This window comes from Pempheris klunzingeri, chromosome 4 (genome assembly GCF_042242105.1).
Source record: "Pempheris klunzingeri isolate RE-2024b chromosome 4, fPemKlu1.hap1, whole genome shotgun sequence".
In the NCBI taxonomy this organism is placed as follows: domain Eukaryota; kingdom Metazoa; phylum Chordata; class Actinopteri; order Acropomatiformes; family Pempheridae; genus Pempheris; species Pempheris klunzingeri.
In genome coordinates this window covers 18,542,115-18,554,610 of record NC_092015.1, presented here as the reverse complement: position 1 = coordinate 18,554,610, position 12,496 = coordinate 18,542,115, and the positions used below count along the sequence as shown (strand labels likewise).

Genomic DNA, 12,496 nt, shown 5'->3' with positions numbered 1-12,496 from the left:
AGCTTTGCTTTCGTTTTCTTCTGGAGGAGTTCCTAATCAAGCGATAGTCATCTTGTTTTGTGCTTTAAAGCAATATGGCAGAGTACTTGTGATGTAGCACTAACATTGAGCAGAGGTTGCTAGAGCAACCATTATTCTTAGTAATGTTGATCGTGTCGTGTAGTTCTGACAGTGTCACTGTGATAATAATTGATTTTTTTGTTTTCTGCGCATGTGTTGATGCATATACTTTCTACCCCTACGTTCACTCCCCAGGTCCTGTGTCTGTGGGACGTGTCGAGCCAGCTGCGTGTTCACCGACTGGCCGGCGTCTTCCCAAAAGCACGGGAGGACACACACACCCTCCTCTTCCTCCATGAGGACCGTCAACTCCTCCTGCTTTCCTTCAACAGTCTGCTGCTCCTGCTGGAGTGCATGAGGGAGGAGAAGAGGACGAGCAGCCACGACCACCCTGTTACCTGCGTGCTGTATAATAGTCTGTTCAGACAGGTATGCAGGTGAAATGGCTCCCTGATTCTTAATGTTCTTGATTTTCATCTCACTCAGAGACATTTGGCAAAAAGGCAGGCAGTTTACAATAGGTGAGTTTGAAATTCCAGTCTTGACCTTGGATGTGGCAGGTTTTGTTCATATCATGTGCAATTTTGGCAGATTGTCATAAAGATTCAAAGAGCATTTATAGGACTTCTAGTCCTTTGCTCTCAACCACCTGTTGATGGAGATCATATAATATGATGAAAAGCAACAGAGCAGCTACTAAACAAACCTTAATATGTGATTGTTCTGTCAATTCTACAATAGTGTCTAGTGCTTCTTTTTTGTATATCATGTATATCATATGCTGACTTAAAGTATGCTTTGATAGGACTTTGATTTGCCAGATGTTTCACAGAGGTAATATCAACTGTTCTTTTTTTTTTAATAAACTTATGTGTAATTTATTAATTTTTTATTGCATGTTTTGTGCCATTTGCCCCCTACATTGGCCAGGCTTATATGGCTAATTATTTTCCAACACAGACTATTATAAGAACAGCAGACAAATAAGAAAATAGCTAATGCATCCAATATGACTAACTTCATGAACTTTCATTTTTAAAATGGCATCCTCTCCTGTTTTTTTTTCCTGCTTTTGTTCACCCCTGACAGCAGCATCACGTGCATATTTTCTTCACCGGTGGCTTAGCACTAACATAAAGTCTAACGAAGCGTGGAGAATAGTTTGGCTATGTGAGAGTCATTAAAGAATACATCAGCGGAAGCATAAAAAGGATGAAACTGATGATTGATATCCTTTTTCTCTCTCTCTTTCTCTCTGCAGGTAGTCAGCAGCGACTCTGCCTCCTCTGTGATCTGCTGGCTCGCTGACACAGGCCAAAAGGTCAAGCAGTTCCACCGTTGCCATGGTAACGCCGAGATCTCCACCATGGCCATGGATGGTACGCAGACACGGCTGTTTACTGCAGGCACTGACGGAGAGGTCAAAGTAGGTGGACGCACACACACACACACACACACACACACACTCATTCGGCTGTGAACCATACAGCTGCAGGTCATTCCTCCACAGAGATGCGAGCTCTGAAATGCGAGAACGACAGGGAACAGACCCCCACTCTGTTCCCTGTCGTTCTTGCATTTTCATCAGGGAGTAGATGAAAAGATGTAAAGAGTGAGGTGAAGTGGCAGACTGTTAGACAGCACTTCTAGAAAATGAATACTGACTTGTAATTTAACCATGATTTTGACAAAACAGGGCAATAGGTCTGCCAACAATTGATCTATGTACAGCTCTTAACCACAATAAAGTTGGATTCATACTTGACGCAAAGAGTAAATGGCTGAACTTGTCAAGGAAACCTTAACAAGGCATTGTTTATAAGCCACCATAAGTGTTTATAATGAGTAACCCCGTCATCATCAGTCATGGAACATGCTCTTTGCTCGTGCTCTGTGACTGTATGTGCACTCCACATTGAAGCACTGCATTATGACTCCAAGGTAAGTGCAATTGTTCTCCACAGATACAAAACGAACAAGTAATAATTATAATTATGCATATTTTAATCAATATAATCAACCACATCAGCTCTATGACCCCATGAGCCCTTGTGAGAATGCAGCTATGTGCTTCTTGCGCATGTGCAAGCAGCGCCAGGTATACACTCACATGCCATTTGAAACAGCTACACAAGTCATCCTCAGCAGAAGAAGCAGGCACCCCTTGGGCCAATTAGTCACAAGATGCATCATCTCTCCAATTTTCATCAACACTGAACCCGTGGTGTAGCAGTTAGGGCCATTCAGAATTTGAAATTTTGACCTTTTAATTACAGCGTTCCCATCGGGCCAATCAGTGTTTATTTGTTAAATGCGGGAACACAGACCTGAAATCATCACACTAAATTGGACAGACAGTGTGAAATATTACCTGAGCTGTCACGTTTGATAGATGTACACTAGGGTAGTAGCTTGTATCATCTCATGGGCGGCCAAAAAAAACATCTCGACTTCCCTCCTTGAAAGAATAAGTGAATACAGCTGTTACTATTTCTGTTCCCAGTTTCAGTGTTCTCTGTTGGCATATGGTTGTGCTTTGAAATGAAACACATTTGGTGCTGTGATGGCGCTTTAAGAGTCATTTGTGCTGTCTTCTTTCAGGTGTGGGACTTCAATGGCCACTGCCTGCACAGAATGAACGCCGGCCTGGGCCGGGCTGTGGAGATCTCACAGGTCCTGCTGCTGAAGAGGAGTATACTTGTGATGGGCTGGGAAAGGTACTTAAGATGGTTACATTTCAGTGTGATTCTGATGTTTTGTGTTGTCACAGTATGCATGCTCTGTTTCACTCATTTAATTACTGAATAAAACACAAAATGTGCCACATGAAAAACTCAAATTCAGGACCCGGGTGGTTTGACGCAGTTAACACCCTCATAGACTATGTATGTTTGCACATTGTGCATGAAGGAGAGTGAACCTGTCAGAATGTGTATGTGAGAAACACTCTTTAATCAGGTGTATGTGTGTGTGTGTGTGTGTGTGTGTGTGTGTGTGTCCTCGCCTGCTCCCTCTTCCTGCCAACAATTCAGAGCCAACCAGACATCTGGACTCTAACGAGTATCATCACCCCATATTTGTATGTGTGTGTGTGTGTGTGTGTGTGTGTTTATTTGTATACTCACATCACATCTGCTCTTCATCTTCATCATCATCATTTCACACCCATTGAGCTGAACTCAGCAGTGTGCTATCATCAAGTTATACAACTTCCTCTCTCTCTCTTTCTTTCCTCTCCAAACACACAAACACACACACACACACACACACACACACACACACACACACACACACACACACACACACACACACACTCACACACAAAAATAACACACAAGCACAAACGCACAGCTTCTTGCTCTCTGTGGTGTCACAGTGGTAAAAAGAACACAGACGACAGATCAGCACAGTAAAAGAAAATACTGCCACTATGACTTTCATCACTCATATCATTTCCTGTTTCTCCACATCCACCTAGACCACAGTTTAATCCATACAGTGCTGTGCTGCATGGCATCTAATTCCTTGTGCCTTATGCTGCTCATACAATCTCATGCAGGCTGAAGTATCCACATCCCAATGATAGACATATTCCTCAGTTTGAAACCACAGTGCATAATTTTTTCCATTTCATGTACAATACTTGCCCACAGGATTTGAGTTATGAGGGAATCAGTGGGAGCTGAGCTCCTATCAGGAGAGGTCTGAGCTCCCATGAAAGCAGCAGAGTCATAAAACAGTGGGGGCTGCTAATATATTACCAAGAACAATTATTTTAATCACAAATAATATCATTTTCAAAGTAATGAGTTTTATTTATGTTAATAAGATAATTAGGCTAAAATAGTACGGTGGCACTTCACCAATAGCCTATAATTGTTGCAAGTAGTGGGTTGCTGTGTGCAAAAGTGTTGGACCACCTAATGGGCAGTGACGTCTCTCTCTCTCTCTCTCTCTCCAACGTTATTTTAGAGACCCTCACAAAGCTCAACTCAAACCCTTCCTGTGAAACAATAAAAAGCAATGAAAGTGCTGCCATGACACAGAGCCAAAGATGAACAAAGTAGAGCAGATCTCTTCTGAGATGATCACTACTAAAGTGTCTCATTTGATTTACATGTGCTGCAGCACTGTAGTATAAAGACACAGCTGTGTTGGTGCATAGCATGTGCAAACCAAAGTTTGGATCTGTTGCAGGGAAAACCTAATCTATTATCACTATGACAAAATAAGACTCATTAAAGTCAAATACAATCTCTACTGATAATAATCTGTCTCATTTAGAAACGGTGCAAAATGCTAAATTCTCCCTCAGAGAAAATCTGAAAGTCATTTATCCGGATTCAGTCCTGTTTTTTTTTTTTAAACTGTGCTACATGCACTACTGCCATTACAGCTTCTTCTACCACTACTGTTACTGCTACCACTACCAATATTGTCACTACACCTATCACCACCACTTTCTCACCTCTCACCACCACCCTCTCTCTGTGTCTCTGCAGGATGTTAACAGTTTTCCGTCTACATTCCTTCTCGCAGTCTTTGGTTGAACCGTCAGAGTGGAAGGGAGGCACACAGCATCGCAGCGACGTGCTCTGTGCCACAATCCGGCCACCACAGACTCTGGTCACAGGTGTGTGTGTGTGTGTGTGTGTGCATTTGTGTGCAGACTTGATGACCACTTCTGATCCTAAAAGTAAAAAGAGGCACTGCAAATGTAAAGACGACAGCCACTTCACCCACGCCCGCTGTTCACTCACACTCTTTATTAAGTACCTGACTTTTTGTGAGCCCTAAGCCAACTTTAATTTGAACAGAAGTGTATGCAGTGTGGTGAGGGTGCATGCGCATGTGTGCTTCTGCGTTTCTCTGCGTTCTCTTTCCCTTAAAAATCACACTTTTATGACTTAAATCTAGGCCGAGGGCTCATGCAGAGGAAAGAGAGAGATGGAAAGAGGAAACAAAAAACAAAGAATAGGAAATGAAAAGGAATCTTGGCAAAAAACCCTCTGTGAAAAATGAAAAATAAGTGGGAGCAGTTATTTGCTGATTAAAGTAAGTGGTGTTGTTATCAAAGGACTCTCGCTCTGCTGAAAAATAGTTCACAATCAAAAGTGCAGCTTTGCTTGTATGCGCAGCCTTTGCACACTTACAGTATAAGTGCAAGCTACAACTTAATGAGTTATTAGTAGTTTAGGCTATAAGTAAAAAAAAAAAGTGAATTGAAAATGATCTAATTAGAAACTTCCTGTGCAGCATTAACAAATAGGAGGTTTGCCCTTATTTAGTGTAAGTCATACTGCTGAAAGATACTTATTACGTATTTTATTCCTCAGAGGAACAACACCTTCCCTTTTCTGTATTCTGAGGTGACAACTGCCTCCGCCACAGGCAGGAACCTTTATTTGTTAGAGTCTGCTAATTAAAATCTTAATTAGAACCGTACTAATGGAAAGGTCAAGCAGTATATATGATAAAGAAAACACTCACAGTTCTCTGCTCAGTGTCGGCATTCATCTAATATCAGAGAAATCAAAATGTTTTTCCAATAACGTTTTATTGGAAGTTAGAGACACTTTATCACTTACTCCTTGTCTTTACATGTATTTTTGGATTTTAATCTCTCTCTCTCTCTCTCTCTCTCTCTCTCTCTGTGACTGTGAGGTAATATAACCATAACTAAGCACTACCCACAGAGAGCTTGGAGGGACAATTACGTAGACCGACAAATTTCCTCCTCTGTTTTTGTCTTGTTATTGTTTCTTTTTATTTTTGGGGTTGTTTCTTAATTTTCTTTTGTTCTTTGTCTGCACAAATAGTAGGTTGGACCAGCAAGCAGAAGTGGGTGTTTTTGAGTCTGTATTTATTACCTCATTATGGGTATTCCTTTGGTAGTAGTGTTACACGAAACATTTGGGGGAAAAAAAAGCAAATAAACTTTGCAGAAAATTACTACCAAAACGCTGAGGAAACTGATCTGTGCATGGATTTGCTATGAAATGAAATGGAGATGACTCGCATATGAAATCAGTCTTCAAATCACACCAGCACTTATTAAAATGCAGAAACGCCGCTCACCAGGAGTTTTCTAGCTTTTTTTATTCCACTTCTGTGAGTTCATACATTCATGATTTTACAGGGTTTTTTTTGGTTTTATGATATTTTGGAGGAAACATAAAACCTCCCTGTTATGTGATAAAATCCTTATAAGTGATAAAGCAGAATGAGTGTTAAGGTCTTGAGTATGTGAAGACAACATACCGTGAAATGGCAGCAAGGCCTCAGCACTCATCACACTCTTAGACTTTTCTGCCTGGGGGATTGAGCTGGCGATCCTCCAGTTACTGGTCCACTTCTATAACCATCAAACTACAAACACCCTGCAACCAATTTTGCCTCAGTATGCTCTTCAGTTTGTAAAGTTGTATCACTGAGGCTCACGTATCAAAAGTTCAGTTTCAGTTTGCCCGTCTGTGCGAGCACTAGCTCAAACACAAACTGCAGACCCTCTCTGGCCCTCTGAGATGCATCAACCCCAGAGATAAGTATGGAGAGCGATAAAGTGAGGGACGGAGGTGGAAAGGTAGATAAGAGTGGGTGTTTTTTGCGAAGCTGCAGGGAGAAATAGTTTGGAAGGAAATGAATAGCTGGAGCTGGAACAAAAGCACGATTCAGGAGCTGCTCCGTGAACTTGGAAACTTCTTCAAAGTTCCCTCCCCAATTTCTGTCGGTGTGTTCAGCTCCTCTATGTCTGCTTCCTCTCTCTATTTCCACTCTCTAGCTGACACTCCCCTTCACTTCTGTTTATTTTTTCCTCATCTCCCTAACCAGCCTGTTGCGTTTCCTCCCCTGCCCACACACACACACACACACACACACACACAGCCCCATGCTGCTCCCTCCACCTCCAATTTAATCCAAATGCCCAGTTTAAATTATGTTTATTAGAGCTCTCTCAGTGGGAGTGTGCAGAAATGAGACATAGTGCTTTCTGTCTTTCGTGTGTGTGTGTGTGTGTGTGTGTGTGTGCTGTATAGCTGCAAGGGTGGGGGTTTGTATATACCAGAGAGAATAAAATTATGTATGTTGGTGTGTTTGAAGGTGTGTTTATTTGCATAGCTCTCTGAAATGTGACAGTACGATTGCATTTTCGGGCTCAAATCGAATCACTGACTCCTTTTGTTAACAGTTGATGCAAGAAATTGACAAAACAAAAGCTATGATTGAATATTTTTCAGTTCGCCAGCAGAGTGTTTGCAAGAAATTCCCCTTTTATCTCAGATTTTTTGTCTGTCTTTCAGCCAATCAGGTTACAGTATCGATGCCTCCTCAGGTCTTGGCAACCTGTCTAATGAATGCAAATGATTGACCTTATAAATAGTGTTACTTATTATAAGCAAGGATAAAGCACGCTGCCTGATAATGTCTTTGGCATGGAAGTAATGGTTACCTAAAGAAAGACAAAAAGATTAAACCAGAGTTTTGCTAATTAACACATTGTGGGAATCAAGTGTGTGACCTTTCAGTTTTCACAATGGTTTTGCCATCAGAGGCACTGGTGTATCCAGATCAACTAGCATCTTGTTCAAAAAGGACTTTAGATGATGTAATTCATTCATAAATTCCTCAGACGCTTTAATATCCTGTGTTTTGCTCTCTTTCTCCGGCCTTTGGGCAAATGTCAGAAAAGGATGCGTCGCGATTTCCTACATTTCCACGCTTATCTACTCACACATTAAAGCAAAAGGTGGATGTTAATTTCTACATTAACTATTTTTTGCAAATTCCTTCCCCTCTAAATCCGTTGAGCACAAAGGTGGCGTTTAAAAGCGATGACACATTGATTTCATTTGCCAGCGTATCTCCTCAGGGCTGCACTGAGTAATGCTGTTTCACATCAAAGCATGCGTGTTGCTAAATTATGTGCTAGTGCTGCCAAGTGAAAGCAGTGGTGGCATCATGGCCACCAGTGACAAAAGTCAATTTAAAGTTCTGTTGGACACACACACAAGTTCAGCACGGTGTGTGTAGTTGCTGTGCGTGTTCGTGCATCCGTTTGTTTGTGTCTCAAGTTGAATCAAGTTGCAGCAGGAACATTTGGCTGATGTGGCACTGAAGACTCCTCATCCATATTCACAGTCTTAGCTAGGTTCCGCTTGGCTTCTCACGCAGACACTGTCAAACACACACACACACACACACACACACACACACACACACACACACCCAGCAGGGTTCATGTACACAGGGGTCCTGTGTACCTCCTCCAGTCACAACCTCCCCCTTTTCACTCTTCCTTCTTTCCTCGGATCCCTTAATCCTCCATGGCTGAACACCTTCCAAGCGACCAAGGACCAACTCGTCTGAATTTTGATGGACAGCCAAAATGCTTTAGAAATGGAAATGCAGGCGTCAAAATCAGAATACTGAGTGACAGCAATGACATCTTTTTCAAGCAGAGGATGCTCTGATTTATATAAACTGCATATTTCAAAGTTCTTTTTTGACAAGTTAGTGACTTAAAGGGGAACTTCACCAATTTTACACATCATAAAGCCCGTATAAAGCTTTTTGTGGCTCCAGGGGAAGCTGTGCAAAGGCTGATAAATGTCCTCAAGTGATGTCACTCGAGTCGATGTCTGTTGGAGCTGAAGTTTGAAAATGAAACCAATCAAAGGCTCATCAGACTTCTGTAGTCTGCTTCTTATCTGGTTGAGGCTACATTAGCTGCTACTAGCATAAAGCACGAGGTTGATCTGTTGGATTTAGAGTGGGCAATGTAGGTGCCACATGTTGATGGAAGGACGAAAAATCCACGCAATAAAAAGTTGATATTTCTAGTTCTGATGCATCAATTTTGATCGTTTCATTGTGAGTCAGATGCAGTCATGAGAGTGAAATGCCAAATTGTTGGAGTACTTAATGAGAAGGAGGTGTGAGGGATTGAGACGAGTGTGCTCTCACGTGTTTCTTCTTCCATTAGTGAACATGTTGTCCCTGTGCTTGTACAGTAGGCCAATGAGCTGTGTTGTGTTGTTGGAAACGGCCAAGTTTAAGTGTATTAGAGTATCTTTGCAAGTTAATGAAGGTGATGTTACTCCAGCTCCATTTTAAGGCTCAACATTGTACACACTCGCACGCACACACGCACGCACAACATGATAAAAGTCACTTGAAATACAGAAGCTGGCCCTGGGCTGCATGAATAATGCAGGCGACCCACACTCTCATAAACTTTATACGTCTTATTGCTCACACACACACACACACACATCCCATAGCTAACACACTCCTCACATATCTCATTAAGTCCTGCTGTTCAACTGTCGACCCACCTGATGAGATTCCTGCCTTTATATGATAAACACACACACGCACGCACACACACACACACTTTCTTATATATAATGTAGATTATTTAAAAAGCACTGCATCTTGAGGTGGATGTTAAGGGTTGAGTGGTGGAACTGATGGAAGTTGGGACAGATGTTGAGCTTTATCAACTTTGAAGGGGTTTTTAGTGGCTGGTTTGCATGATTCTGCAGCAAAGTGTGTGTTCAGGTGAGGTTTGTGTTAATGTTTCTTTTGAAAATGAAACCCTTTCTTTCCGTCCTAATGGACCAGGCCAAAGTCCAAAACGAATGTGCAATTTTAAGAGTTCATCAAAAGCTTTAAGTTATTGCGCTTTGTTTCGTCTTGATTCCGATGTGTGCAGGAAGCTACGATGGAGAGATTATAGTGTGGAACAACAGCACAGAAAAAGCTTTGAGGAAACTGCTGCCACATGCGAAACGCAGAGAAGGTAAGAAGCAGCTAAGTCTCGCACACAGACGCAAATATATTCAACCCACAACACTTTATTTTGAATTTTTAAAGTAAATGTTTCATGCTTTTCTCCCTGTGGTCTGTCTCTCCTCTTTTTTTTTTCTTTATCTTTCAATTCTTTGCTCATTTCCCAGATTCACATCTTGGTGTGGATGGCAAAGAAGACTCTGATAACTCCATCGCCGTCACTCGGTTGTTCTTTATACCAGGACGCACATCTGCAGCTGCAGGTGAAATACTGATAACAAAACAAAGACTGTGTAATCAGCCTTGGAGCGTTGGCGATTTTTTAAAATAGGTTTTGCAAGATATGAAACACTGAATGATATTAGTGTCGCCTCAGGAGCGATCCCAGAATAAACTCTAGCAATTTCATTCTAACCAAATAAATTGTGTATTTTGACCTGAGTCACACTGTTGCGGGAATCTGAAACATCTTCCCCAAAAAAATGTCGGCAGTTTTATTACGGTCATAAAGCCTTCCCAACTCGGAAACAAGGTGCCGATTTTGTCTTTTTGTTTATAAGGCCAAAGCCTATTTCACCATATATCCAGCCTGTGTATATATCCAGTATACTGTAGTTGTTATGTGAGAGCCTTATAGTTGTGCAAACGCAGTGATGTTACTTTAAAAAGCTGAATGAATGCTCCTGTCGAAAAGGATTTTTTTATAGCTGTCAAATACACTGCACAAACAGCCTCGTTTTAATTCAAATACACCGTTGCAAACTCACAGACGCACTCTTTCCCTGTGTGTATTGTGTTTACACATTACAAAGACAGTAAGGCTTCGGGTATCTTGTGCTAAGTTACTGTACGGTAGCTACACATCAATGATTGCTTGATGTGGTGAGTTTGCTTCAGGTTTTTCAATTTTTAACTACTTTTCATATGTAGCGAGTCAAGCTCTAGACTTTACTTTTCTTTCTTTATTTCAACTCTACCTGTGGTTGTTTGGGTTTTTATTCCACTTTGATTTATTCTCAGCCTATGGACTCTGGCCTTTATGCCTACTGCTCAGTCGTACTGAGGCAGCAGTGTGTGTGTGTGTGTGTGCTGTAGAGACTCAGCCCTTGCTAAGCAGTACAGAGCCATAGCATTTCTATATGAGCTTCTAGTGTCCCACATCAAACTCCTTCTCCAGCCAAAACTTAAAAAGCTACAATTGGAGATGGGCCCCTTGATGGTCTGTGGACGGTCAGACTTCGTACTGTATCTGCTCGTAGCTGAGTGTCCTGCAGTGCTGTCTAAAATAAGAACATCTGTATATCATCAGTGACTGTAGAGATAGACACAAATAGTTTTTAAGCATTCTCTGTGGTTCAGTGTTTGTGCTACATGGACACCAATGGTCCCTCCATCTTTTCCTACTGGTGGATGCTCAGGTCAACTAGCCAATAGAAATGTGTCTTACAGTTTTCAGCATAAAGAAAGTTAAAGATTTGACAAGTAAAACTTTTGGATTCAAAACTTTCGGTTTTGCATGAATTCACTTTTAATCACATTGTTTTTATTGCAGTATCAGTAGTTTTGCTCTCAAACCGTATTCTGTTTGATTGCATTATAAAGACACAAAAGTAACTACGGATGCTACATATTTGCTTTTTAAATGCACCACAAGCACACACTTCTGCAAAAGTAGGAGTATGCTGTGATTATTCCTGACACGTATGTTTCTTAATTTCCATCAGGTGGTGCGGACTTGGTGTCCTGTGGAGGTTCAGGTGTGGTCAGACTCTGGAACACCGTCGGCAGCCGTCTGGTGGGACAGTTCACAGCCCACAGCGGTGACCTGGGCTCTATTGTCATGGCTGTCTGCCCCAGTGGAAAATATTTAGTCACGGCCGATAGAGAGGGAACACTCAAGACTTGGGACATGCAAGTGGGTGTTTGCCGCACACACACATGTACTTTATATTGTAAATCATCTGCAGTGGACCACAGTAAATTACACTGAAGCTACAGTGGTGTGTACTGTGAGAAAAACAAGAGACGGAGTGACAGCGACAGAGATGGTGATGGAGATGGGTGAATGCAGAGCCAGAGGGAGGGACAGAGATCAAGAGGCAGACTGCAGTAGACAGCGAGGAGAGAGTGAACCTCGATATTTCCATTAGAGCAGGCATGCTGTTCACTCTGAAAATGACAGCACTGTCATTTCGAAGCTTCAGCCACTTGCCAGAGAGCAACCAGACCAGTCAATCATTCAGAAAATCTCCACTGATATATTAGCAGAGGGAGGTAATGTCCCCATCCTCTTTGGTATTTTTATTTTACATTTTAGAGGCAGTTTGAATGAATGACAGGAGTGTTTTTGCATTTTTAAAAAAAGATACAAACTGTGGGGAGAAATGCAGATTTACTATGTCAGGTTTTTTATTTTTCTTTCGCAGATCACCTCCACTAGAGGAGGATAAAACCATTAAAAAGTAAAGTAAAATGATCAGTAATTTCAGCCATGTTAGCTGATTAGAGGTACATGTCGGTTTATGAACGCTTTACATACAAAACACATGTTCAGCAGATGAAGAGTTTCTAGTAGCTCACACAGACCTTTTGACTTTTTGACCCTGATTACGAAGTCTTAGATCGCGCCATCTGTATAAAGCGT

The 12,496-nt window shown here is 41.7% G+C and overlaps 1 protein-coding gene across 3 annotated transcripts in view; it reads left to right on the top strand.

The window, feature by feature from the left end:
* Positions 1-12,496, top strand: part of LOC139200445 (cilia- and flagella-associated protein 337-like) — a 32,790-nt gene that overhangs the window by 11,050 nt on the left and 9,244 nt on the right. For all 3 annotated transcript variants that reach the window (XM_070829744.1, XM_070829743.1, XM_070829742.1), the window contains 7 exons: positions 256-489; positions 1,322-1,486; positions 2,662-2,777; positions 4,563-4,693; positions 9,776-9,862; positions 10,020-10,115; positions 11,577-11,767. In XM_070829744.1, the coding sequence (XP_070685845.1) occupies positions 256-489; positions 1,322-1,486; positions 2,662-2,777; positions 4,563-4,693; positions 9,776-9,862; positions 10,020-10,115; positions 11,577-11,767 (1,020 nt within the window). The remainder of the gene's footprint in view (positions 1-255; positions 490-1,321; positions 1,487-2,661; positions 2,778-4,562; positions 4,694-9,775; positions 9,863-10,019; positions 10,116-11,576; positions 11,768-12,496) is intronic.